This window comes from Thamnophis sirtalis, unplaced genomic scaffold (assembly GCF_051295495.1).
Source record: "Thamnophis sirtalis isolate CommonGarterSnake01/CBP01778 unplaced genomic scaffold, rThaSir2_p1.2 scaffold_9, whole genome shotgun sequence".
Classification (NCBI taxonomy): domain Eukaryota; kingdom Metazoa; phylum Chordata; class Lepidosauria; order Squamata; family Natricidae; genus Thamnophis; species Thamnophis sirtalis.
Window position 1 is genome coordinate 37,224,966 of NW_028261389.1, and position 11,868 is coordinate 37,236,833.

The window sequence follows — 11,868 nt, forward strand, 5'->3', positions numbered from 1 at the left end:
CAACCATTGAATAGCAGCGATTCTTCAGAATTCTGGAGGGGGATTCTTTCTCACCTCTCAGCAGGGATTGCTCTTGGAACCTCAGTTGCACTCTCTGCCATTGAAGTATGTTTTTAATAACTCCAGCTGCATGGATTTAGGTTTCTCTTGTTTTCCAGGAAAACCTGTACTAAAGAACTAGGTTTTTTTTTTCCATAGGTTTTTTTCCCCCCTAGCTGACAAAACCAGATTTTTCGAAAGCATGTCCCTGTGTTTAGTATAAGAGGGTGCAAATAGCTTTTGGACTCAAAGAGGTTGGCAAAGTGTATTTCTTGTGGGTGATGAATGTTCCACATCCAGGACTTTAGCATTTTGTTTTTGTGGCTTTGCTCTCTTTTCCCTGTTGGCACAGGTGTTATGCAAGGATAATCTTATAGTGATTATGTAATGATCTTTTGTGTTTTTACAAGTTGCTTAGTATATAAGCTATTTTGAGACTTCATGCTATCAAATTAGGAGTTTGAGACAGTCAAGTAAGAAGTTACATAACCGTCTCCCTATATTTTTGCTTAATGAAAAACAGATGCTGGATTGAGAGGTACTTTACTCTTTTCTCATTCTCTTCTTGCTCAGTCACGCTTATAACCAGAGCCCCTTTTCACATGATTCTGTGTGATCATGTAGGCAATTTTGTTTTGGCTTAGCACGCTACAGTAACGTTTAAAAGTTTGTGAGCCTTTTTGAATATGATCTAAATGTGACCTGTTCTCAGAAATGAACTATTATGATGATGTTGATGCATTTGTTTACTGTAATTGTGACTCCTGTGAAGAACAGATCATGTGTTAGGTAATATTTATACAGAAATATTGAAAATTCAAAGGGGTTTACAAGCTTTTAAGCACCACCGTATGTGGTTTGTGAACCATGATTTAGGAGTTAATTCCGGAATTTACAACATGACTATCAGGGCTACAAGGATATCAGTGGTGGGATTCAGCCAGTTCGCACCTATTCGGGAGAACCGGTTGGTAACTTTCTAAGCAGTTCGGACAACCGGTTGTTGGAAGAAATCTCATTTTGTTTTTTCCACTTTACAGGGTTAATCCTATAAGGAAGGCAGGAAGGAAACGTTCTGGTGTTGTTTCTAGCCTCATCTTTATTGCCCTGCTTACAGAAACTGCCTCTCTTGTTAACCCTTATTACATTGTAACAGCTAAGGCGAAGCGCCCATCGACCTGAGTGACCTTGAGTTGGCCATGCCCACCCAGTCACATGACCACCAAGCCCCACCTACCCTGCTGGTCATTAGGGCAGAGAACCAGTTGTTAAATTATTTGAATCCCACCACTGAAGGATACACATCTACTTTCTATATTTTTAATTTTTCTAAAAAAGTGACTCTGACATACTGCAAAGCTCAGCCCCAATCTCTGTCATCACCTTTACTTCCAAGAATATCCGAGCCCCAAATCAGCTTCATGAGCTTGACTGGAAAGTAAAAATGGTTGGCCGCAAACCAATTTTTAGTTTAGAAATATTAAAACTGCTCAGGAAAAGTCAACTTTGAATTCAGGTTATAGGTAAAATTACTGCTAACTGGGACATTTTAATCAGAATGCTCCTTGTACCCTTTGGATATTCCTGGTATAGTAAATGTCTATGGAGATTCTCAGTTATCCAGATCATGGCTGTCCCAAAAGTGCTTTTCATAAGGCAACTGACTTCCTTGGGGTTTTTCCCCTTTCTTTCCCTTTTCATCCATGAAGCTTGTTCGGCTCTGGTATAGTATCACAAGCGCACTCAAAGCCAGGACATAGGAAGGGTAGTTGAAAGTGGAAGTGGGATCCACAGTTGTGCAAAGCCTTTTTTCATATGACAAATAAATGTCTACCCCAAAGCAAGCTGCACCAAATTAAATGGAGCAGATGTCTTGATAAGTATTCCACATACTCTTGAGATCCTGAAAAGTGTGTTTGAAAGTAAGGCCATTTCTTTCTCAGAAATAGTTTTTTTTTTTTCCTGCCACCAGATTTCTGGCACTTCCTCCTTCTGAGCATGAGAAATGCTTGCAAGGCCACTGGAGTTTATGAGTTATTTGAAGGATGAACAACTCTCTTGCACTTTTCTGTACTTACAACAGTTTAGTGACGTTCAAAATTACAACTGCTCTGAAAAAAGTGACAAGACCATTTTTCACATTTATGACTATTGCAGCATCCCTGTGGTCATATGATCAAAATTTGGATGTTTGGCAACTGGCTCATATTTATGTTGGTTGCAATGTCCCAGGGTTAGGTGATCTTTTGACAAACAAAGTCAATGAGGAAGCCAGATTTACTCAACAACCAGGTTACTAATTTATCAACTGCAGTGATTCACTTAACAATTGTGGCAAGAAAGATTGTAAAATGGGCCAAAATTCACTTAATAAATGTCTTGTTTAGCAAAGGAAATTTTGGGCTCGATTGTGATCATAAGTCGAGAATTATCTATACATTTAAGGGGGAGCACTTGGGGCATTTCACATTTTCATAGTATGCTGACACTACGTTGGGCTTAGAAATAAACATGAGCTGAACATCCTAATTCCTCCAAAATAAATCTGCATAGCTGATCTCAAGCTTCCATAGTTTTATAATCACCATAAGAATTTGCAGGCCAGTTCCATATAAAAGCAATATAATGCTTTCTTTTTTTCCCTTCCAGTGTTGACCCTTGTGGAATATTTCCCCAAAATATACCGGTATTTATCTGATTCTTATCTTATTAAAAACTACAATGCTAATAACATTGTTTCCTGTGCTTCTAATAAAGTATTTTTCAGTCCTTCATCTGGCTTTCAGGTTGGGTTTACCTCTCATTTAGCCATAGTTTGGTTAATCATGGAATAAGCTACGATAAGGCTCAAATAAGTTTTCAACTATTAGAAATCTTTCTATTGATAATTTTGACAGCATGCAATGAGTTTCCCTTCAACCCTTAGCAAAATAAAGTTTTAACTACTAATTTGAGAATTTACAAAAGATTTTTTGGAATAAGCAGGGAAAAGGTAATTAAAATTTGATTTTAGAAAGTTACAAATGGACTAAGGGTCTAGATGAATTTGAAATAATATTTTGAAATTATAAAGAACTCTTCCTGTGGAAAAATGTCTGATTAAAAAAACAGAATGAGATTTTAAAAACTGGACACAATGAAACTCAAAGATTATAATGCAAAGACAAGAAGACATGAACTTGACTGTAAAATTACAGAATGGAACAAAATATTCTAACATTGGACATATTGAAGATATTTCTTTGGAAAAAAAAAGGATTCTGATATTAATAATGTCAAAAAAGGACTTTTGAGGTGTTTTATGGATTTGTATATAGATAAGGGATGGGATATGGAAAGAGATCATTTGTATTTTAAGAGATAATAAGTTAATAAATTATTTTTTTAATCCTTATTTTTCTATTTTCTTTTCTTTCTTTTCTGCACTTCTACTTTCTTTCTATTCTTTTAATTTGCATTAGTTTTTACAGTGTGAGAACCAAATCCTATGTGTGGCCCATAGCAGGCTACATTTATACTGTACATTTGTTTTTTTGTCACTTTGATTCTGACAATCTTACAGAAGTTTCTGGAATAGAAACTCTGCTCATTATTTTTATAGGGATACAAAATTAATTTTCAATGGAGGTAACAAGAAGCAAAGGTCCTCGGGATACTTTTCATAAAGTTTATTATTTAGTTTTTATTCTGTTTTGGCTGCATATTGTTAACATATTCTCTCACATGCCCACACCCACAGTTTTCTCTCCCCCCCCCCCCAAAAAAGTATAGTAAATCTGAATTCTTGTACAATAGTGCCCTCTGGTGGTTCACATACCAATTCATCTCAGCTAGCAATATTTGGGAATAAAACTTCTATTTTGCATGTAAATCAGAATCCCTAGATTCTACAAATTATCTAGAGAAATTTAGTTAGAAATGAATGAATGAATGAATCTAAAGAAAGTTTTCCATGATGATAAAGACAAATGTAATTTCATCGGTCTTTGGGAGTATTGGTTTTCCTGCGTCTACTGTGATACCTAAATGAAAAAAAAAAACAGAAGATATATTAAGAGTGTCTCAGACACCAAATAATTTAAATACTTGTTTTTTAAGAGATTAGGAGTGTTATTAACAGTTATGTTTGAAAATGTTATCTTTATAAAGGAAGAATGTAGACATGTTCTGTTTAAACAATAATTAAACCATTTTTTGTGCAGTTTCTTTAATCATGTAACAAATCTATTGTTTTGGTTCAAAAGTAATTCCCAACTGTAGAAGGATTCCAATTTTTAAAAAAATATGAACCCTGCTTGGAACATTCAGAGGGGCCAAAGCATACCCAATACTATTCCCACTTTCACTGAAATGTCTGGTAGGAAAAAGGAACAAGATTTTCCTAGAAAAAACCTGTGGTACCAAATTCAAAGGGAATTGTGGTGTATTGTAACAGTTCAGGGTCCTTCAAGGGAGACTATGCATTCCAGAAGAGTTAAGAGACAACTCAATTCAGATAGTTTGTGTGAAAGAGTATGAAGAGAGCCATTCCCTAACAGTTCCCAGAGTATAGACGTATAGCACAGTGCTTTAGTTTGGCAAGATTCTGTACAGAGGTAGTGAATAATAAAGAAATCTGCTTAATGAATCACCATGTGTCTTTTTTAATTCTGAGGGCCTGATAGGAACCTTGCATAAACGGCATAAAAGTACAATATGGATACATCCTATTCAATACCTTCTTGATCTTTCTTGCACATAATAGAAATCCATGACACACCTGAAACTTCCTCAAATCGTGTCTCATCCAAAGCTGCATATTGCTTTAAGAGCATATGATTGACACCAAGACATTTAGAATTCAAATTATGTGTACATCAACTGGGCTACAGGCATATCAACTTCCCAAAGAAGTACAGGCCCCAGTCACATGATACTTTTTCACCACTTCCACTGGGAAGCAATTTCATTAACGGGTATTTATTGGCCCAGATAGGGTCTTATTTTCTTTTGACCCCTGAAATAAGCGCTTGGCCTTATTTTTGGGGAGGTCTTATTATTTTTGAGGTGCAGGAGACGAGCGTGGTCACCTCATGGCTGCTGCTATGTTGCAATATTTTTGGGGAGGGCTTATTTTTTGGGGGAGGGCTTCTTTTAGCACATGTGCTCAAAAGCCCAATTGGACTTATTATCCGTGGAGGTCTTATTTTTGGGGAAACAGGATAATTCCATTCTATTTTAATTTTACAATGGATACCTTCAGAAATACTTACTGTCCAACAGGATACCAGCGATGTTTGGTTGTGTAAAACATTTTACTAAGTGTCTCAATTGTGGGCTCCTTCTTGTAGTCTTTCTCGTCTTCTAATTTAGATTTCAGGACTTGTTCATGTGTTTCTTCTTTATAGGTTACAGGGTCTAGTTGTGGAATGGGCTGTCAAAGTATATGTTATCCAAATTAAGAAATATAACTAAAAATCTATTTCTCCAAAGAGATTCCATTTATTAACACTACACATCCAGATGAGCTGGCACTATTTGACTATAGTACAGTTAACGGAGTCTAGGAACACAAGACAGCAAAACTATTAACACCAATATACACCAATTAAAGTTTTGTAAAAAGCATTTATAATAAGATCTTACTACAAAGGCTTTCTACAAGACTTTTCTTAGTGTGTAGTTAGCCTAGCATCCTGTTTCCATCAATGGGCAGCCATATTTCTCCAGGAGGTTTACCTGCAAAGCATAAAGACAGTGCTGACTTTCTCACAGTTTTCCTCCATAATCACATATATCCAGCGATATGCTGCTTTTAAATCTGGAAGATGTGCTTATCTTCCTTGTTTAATCCCTTTAATCTATTTAATAATTACATATTTTTGGCACTGAATTCATAAGATAATTGTATGTGAAATAAAAATATTGTCTAAATGATATTCCAATCAATACTAAAATCACTTGACTCCAAACTTTAGAGAAGGAGCATCTACAACTGTACTCCATAATCCATAATCAATGAATGCATTTACACCTTTTAAAATGATCCTGAACAATATTTAAGGTTAAAGTCAATATTGTACTTCTTCTAAATAGTACTGAGGTTTCCAGGACACCATTTTCCCATTATGTGACCTGAATGTATTTATGTCATCTATTTGAAGGTAGCTCAAAATATCTGAGGTAATCCATTAATGTAATTTTGCTGCCTCCTGCATTTACCTTTTATGATTTTATCTTGTAAATCAAATTTATATTATGGTATAATACCCATCAATATATATGTAGAAGAGTACCTAGGCTAGTGATGGCTAACCTTTTTCTAAAGGCGTGCCAAAATGTATGTGTGCACGCTATTGCGCATATGCCCTCTCACCTGCACATGCACACGTGACCCCCCCCACATGTGGGGGAGGGGTGTTTTTGCTCTCCACAGGCTCCAGGATCCAAACGGATCTTTTCTAAACTTCCGGTTGGCCCACTGGGCCCATTTTCTGCCCTCCCCAGGCTTCAGGAAAGCCTCCAGAGCCTGGGTGGGGCGAAAAACAGCCCAAAAGGCCAACTGAAAGTTCTGGAGGTTTTTCAGGCTCCGGAGGCTTTCCTGAAGCCTGGGGAGGGTGAAAACTGCCTCTCCCGGCCCTCAGGAAGGCTGAAAATAAGTGGCTGGCACGCACATATGTGCCGGAGCTGAGGGCTACTGTGCCGGCAAATATGGCTCCGTGTGCCACCTATGGCACGCTTGCCATAGGTTCGCCATCATGGACCTAGGCGTAGTAACTATTTTCAGGAAGATGCAATTTTAAGTAACTTACTTTTGTGTGTTCATATGGAATGTCCACTGAAGGGTGATAAAAAACAATTGTCTTTCCATCTGATGTCATAGCAAGTTCAACTTTGCTAGAAAATAAAGCAGATGTCAACATGCCTGCCATTTTAAAATTTGAGAAGATGGCATTGGAGATAATGTTTAATTAAAATTTATGGAAAATATATTAAGCAATAATTATTTTGAATGACAACCACAAGCTGTAAAATATTTAACAAAAAGTCACTAACAAGATTAAAAATTGCCAAAATATATTCAAGAATAATATATATTATTAATTAGTTAAACCTAATCAATGTATCAGGCAGGTTAGTTTAAAACAAAGGCACACACCAGTTTTTGCATTTGTCTTCAACCCACAAAGACAAGGGAGTTGCCATGTACTGGGTATATCGTGATGGCACACTGTATGAAACTCAATTACCAGCCCATTCTGTACAAATGTTAGCATCTAACAGTCTTTGTAAATTAATAGTGATAACTTGTAGAATAGTTAATACTTGCCAATTATAGTCATCAGGAAGTGGTGTATATGTAGATTTGGAACAGGCATGAAATATGGCTGCATCTGCAAATACAGGAGCTAAATAGTATAACAGAACACACTGTGAGTCTCTTTTATAGTGCTAATCTAGGGGTTGATGATAAATTTAGGGGTTTTAACAACAATCCAATTGTTTCATTGTTCAAAACTTGTAAATCAAACTGCAACTTTGAAAGAAAAAGGACTTCTATAGGGCAGTTTTATCCAACTTGGTATTCTCTAATATTTTGGATTGGAATTCTCATAATCCTTAGCTTTGGTACCATAGAATAATGGGAACTGGGGACATCAAGCAGAGGAGGGCTGATTTAGAACATATAGAAAAGGGTGAGGTGGGTGAGGGACATAAATGTTCATGGACATTTAAGGCAAGACTACATTGGGAATCCAAGTGTATGCCATTTGATAGCACTCACTAGTATTGAGTTCTGTATTTTGAACAAAAGGAAGACCAACAAGGTTCTTTTTCTGCTCATCTGCTATCCGCACAGTTGCCACTGAAGCTGCATTATTTGTTCCTCTTAACTGATGTAGTCCTGGGAATTTATATTTCTTATCACTCAAAATAACATTATATTTCCTTATCCATGAATATAGGTAGTGAATTTACAATCACAACTAACACTGGAAATTCTGTTGCTAAGCAAAGTGGTTGTTAAATGAATCATACACTATTTTACCTTTTTAGTCCATGGTCATAAAGGGAATCATGAACTTGTTAAACAAACTTGGCTTTCTATTGATTTTACTTGTGGAAATCCCATGGGAAAGTTGCAAATGGTAATCATGTAACCATGGGACACTGAAAGCCTCATAAATATGTTTCAGTTGCCAAATGCCCAAATGTTGATCATGTGAGCAAAGGGAGATTGTGATGATTGTAAGTCACTTATTTTACTACTGTCATAACTTCAAACAGTTGTTAAATGAATGGTCATAAGGCAAGGATTACCTGTAAAGACATTGACAACTAAGCAAAGATCATAAAAATAGAACTGTTTCTTCTTGCATAAACTGAATACTATTACTGAATAGAAAAGGGCTTAATCAATTTTACATTGAAGTCAATTCTTTCTGTTCCTACCAGTGGTTCTTTCTGTTCTTATCGGTATGGTGCAATGGGGCCCGGTGTCCACCACATGAATGCGCACAGCGCATGCGTGCACAGCACACACATGCAGCCTTACCTCTTGCGATGCCTCCGCGACACTCCAGCTGTTTGGTGGAATGTTGCGCAGGGCCATACGCACCGTGCGCAGAAGCACCAAAGAGCTCAAATACAGGTAAAGAGGGCGGGTGGGTGGTCCCTCCGGAGCACTGTATCGGGACGGTACCCGGTGCTCCCGGAAGGCATTGGTACACCTGTACCGGGGCGTACTGCCTGCAACCCACCACTGGTTCCTACCCAAGCTAAGTAACATAGTTTTATAGTGAAAACATCCTTGTCTCTTGAGCAAAAGAAGGCCCCCACATGGAGGATTTTCAGATGGCCAATGTCTGACATAATGTTCATTTTTTCAGAAAGATTGAAATGGACTGTTGATTTCTAATGTAAGGTCATTACTCTCCTGGCCACAAAGAAGCAGTATTCTAATATCCAATTAGCTAGTAACACAGAGAATGCACAATGCTTACCAGTTAGCAAATGCTTCCTGATGAAAGTTGCCAAATGCAAAACAGACTTCCTTGAGGCTGTGGCCATGGTAGCTAGTCAAAGAGTGGAATTTGGAGAAATCAATTCAGGTTTCATTCCTGTTTAAAAGTCAGCTCATTAGCTTAAATATGTTAAGTCAATAACAAGTTAATTACTCCAGTATTCAACAGTGTTCAATGCATTACTAGGGAGCAATTAACAATACAAAGTCTAATCATTGCCTGAGAATTCATTATTTTAATTCCGTAGATGGGAACTACTTCATACTCACAGTCATTATTGACTATTTCATTAGCCATATTCCTCTAAACCGACCTAAAAAAATTCTAGGTATGTGGACTTCAGTTTCCAGAAATACCATCAATGGCCATATTGATTGTGGAATTTTGGGTCTGAAGTCCACATACCTGGAAATTGTCATGACTGAGAAGCACTGCTTGAAAGCCGCACATTTCCAAGGTAGAATTAGGATATTGCAAAAATAAGGATAAATAACCAAAAGTTATATAAAGCATGCAAGAACTGTTTCCCCCCTTAATTTTGGTTGGATGGAGTCACCGAAGGAGCAGGTGAGAGCTTAAATGGACTCCAGAGGATGGTAGAGGACAGGAAGGCCTGGAGGAATGTTGTCCATGGAGTTGTGACGGATTGGACATGACTTCTCAACTAACAACAACATGTTTATAAATAACTCAAGGCGGTGAACATACCTAATACAGTACTCCTTCCTCCTCCTATTTTCCTCATAACAATGACATTATGTGGTTCCACCTGGGCTGAGAAAGAATGACTAGGCTAAAATCACCAAATCAGCTTTCATGGCCAAAGTGGGACACACTCTCCCCTTTCAAGGTCAGTATCTTAACTACTAGACCAAACTATAGAAGAAAACTTAAAAAGAAAAAGAAAATAATAGGCAGAAGATATTAATAAAAAAATGTTCCTTATCAAACTATTACTTGACTGCAGCAGCTATTGCTGCCATGGTGTGGCTTTAAATGAATACTCAAGTTTCTAGTCTGTCCCCAGCCCCAAATCTAAGCAGAATTAATACAACTTGATTGCTTTTCAACTGATTTCCACCCATCCACCCCCTCAATTCCAGCACATTCATCCTTGTTGTTCTTAGTATTTGTCCCAGTTATTTGCAGGATGCACTTGATTTACATTGCGCTTGCATAGTTCTTATCAATGCATGGTGTGACATGAGGTTTTGTTTTTCAGCCAGTTTGTCATTGTTAATTAGGCTGACAGGAGATGACTGGCCCAAAGTCATTCAGCTGGTTGCCATGCCTAGGGGAGGAGGAGAACCTGGCTCTCTCTGTTAACACTCCAGCTACCCAACTGGCTTTCTGCATCTTTACTCAAATATGGCTTTTAAAGTGATTTAAATAAACTAATGTTATTAATATAACCATGAACAAATAAAAGTTAAAATGCTACTTTAGTATTTTAAAATAAACATTTAAAAAAGAAGGATTTTAAGCCAACACTGAAAAGTGAAAGAAGTATCATTAGGCAAGCATTTTAGGAAGATAGTTCCATAGAGTACGTGTGGGAAAAGTAAAAATTCTGACTCTTATTGCCAACCATTTAACTTGGAGCCTACTATCATTTGAAATTCTCAGGGAAAGTTTTCAAGGCAGAAGTCATTCCAAATCTTGCTAACAGGTGGTCACAACTAAATCTTATAAGTGAGCACTATCTGGAAAGTAGAAGGTTTATCTCTTTCAGGACTTGAGTAAATTTATACAGGCAGGCTCTAACCTAGTGGTGTCTTGAGCTTTGAAATGACAATACTATGAACTGGTTTAGAATTAAACCATTAAATTCACAAACAGGTATGAATTATAGGGTTGTAATGGTATTACACTTAAAAATGATATTTAAATTCAGTTAAGTCTACGATAATAACCTACATACTGTAAATCCTATGCAATTAGTCTTAAAACTTTATAAATTGGCTTACACAACAAAAGGCAGAAATAACGACCTGTCTTGCTCTCATTTTACTGATTTTACCTGATTCTAGTCAGTATTTACCAATCATTTGGGGTAAAAAAAATAACCCAATTTAGTCACCAAATTTGGTGCTAATTAATAATTTAATTTGTATGCCGCTCGACTCCCAATGACTCTGTAAACTGTGTTAGACTACGAGTGCCATAGAAAGGGAGATTCAACTACTAGGAGAAGAGTGGAAGCTGTAGTCTAACACGTGAAGAATACCGGATACCAGAAGTGCCCAACTACACTTTTTAAACGGCATAAGCTAAAATTTATATATGAGGGTGCAACTTTTGCGAAAGGACAATAGGACGTGGCCAGACAGCCAAAAGTCTAATCTAGGGAAAAGAAATAACGCAGAAACGCTTACCAAATAGAGGACACCGGATCTCTATGACATAGACGAATTCTAAGAATAACTTCCGGGAACCCCTCAAGATCCACCAAAGGACATTGGGAAATGTAGTTCGGATGAGAAGACAGTCCAATTGGTAGCGTCCGAGTGTGTAATGATAGACCTTAGCACGGGAGTTTTCCCGATTAGTTTCGTTTTCATAGTTTATCAGCGCAAACTTTCCTTCTTCCTTTCTGATTTAAATGGCATGGTGCGTGAAAATAGAACAGTTCAATCTCGCGTGAGATCGGATAGGACTGGGAATGATTCCTACCTGAAACTCTGGACGACTTCAGAAAGTAATGTGTGCTCTGCCAATAACTTTTTGGGTAGTTCTAGTATATCGCTGAAGTGTCTGATTTCTAGTTATTTGACAATAATAATAATAGAAAATCATAGTTATAGTCACATAAGAGACTAATTCT

The 11,868-nt window shown here is 37.2% G+C and overlaps 1 protein-coding gene and 1 long non-coding RNA gene across 5 annotated transcripts; one reads left to right on the forward strand and one right to left on the reverse strand.

Annotated features, from left to right (window-relative positions):
• Positions 1 to 337: 337 nt before the first annotated feature.
• On the forward strand, positions 338 to 2,770 carry LOC148044094 (uncharacterized). The gene is made up of 2 exons (XR_015697742.1): positions 338 to 577; positions 2,689 to 2,770. It is a non-coding gene; the product is annotated as an uncharacterized LOC148044094 (long non-coding RNA).
• A 1,005-nt stretch (positions 2,771 to 3,775) lies between these two features.
• Positions 3,776 to 11,571, reverse strand: MRPL42 (mitochondrial ribosomal protein L42). 4 transcript variants are annotated; one of them, XM_087723352.1, is made up of 6 exons: positions 11,420 to 11,567; positions 9,024 to 9,095; positions 7,349 to 7,412; positions 6,831 to 6,915; positions 5,292 to 5,452; positions 3,776 to 4,061 (listed from the first exon to the last, which is right to left on the reverse strand). In XM_087723352.1, the coding sequence occupies exons 2-6, from the start codon at positions 9,088 to 9,090 to the stop codon at positions 4,016 to 4,018; spliced, it is 423 nt and encodes a 140-aa protein (XP_087579478.1). In that variant the 5' UTR covers positions 9,091 to 9,095; positions 11,420 to 11,567; the 3' UTR covers positions 3,776 to 4,015. The 4 variants fall into 4 exon arrangements, with proteins under 4 accessions (XP_087579478.1, XP_013911955.1, XP_013911954.1 ...); XM_014056480.2 differs by having other exon boundaries at positions 9,024 to 9,140; positions 11,420 to 11,536; XM_014056479.2 differs by having other exon boundaries at positions 3,777 to 4,061; positions 7,349 to 7,427; positions 11,420 to 11,571.
• Between the last annotated feature and the right edge of the window lie 297 nt (positions 11,572 to 11,868).

Bases quoted from the DNA above. Each gene is read 5' to 3' on its own strand.
- MRPL42 (XM_014056479.2), bottom strand. From the start codon at position 9,090: ATGGCCACAGCCTCAAGGAAGTCTGTTTTGCATTTGGCAACTTTCATC. The intron at 6,916-7,348 runs GCAAGTATTAAC...TTTATTTTCTAG, and splicing joins CTTCCTGATGACTATAATTG to CAAAGTTGAACTTGCTATGA. The intron at 5,453-6,830 runs GTAAGTTACTTA...ATACTTTGACAG, and splicing joins TTCCATATGAACACACAAAA to CCCATTCCACAACTAGACCC.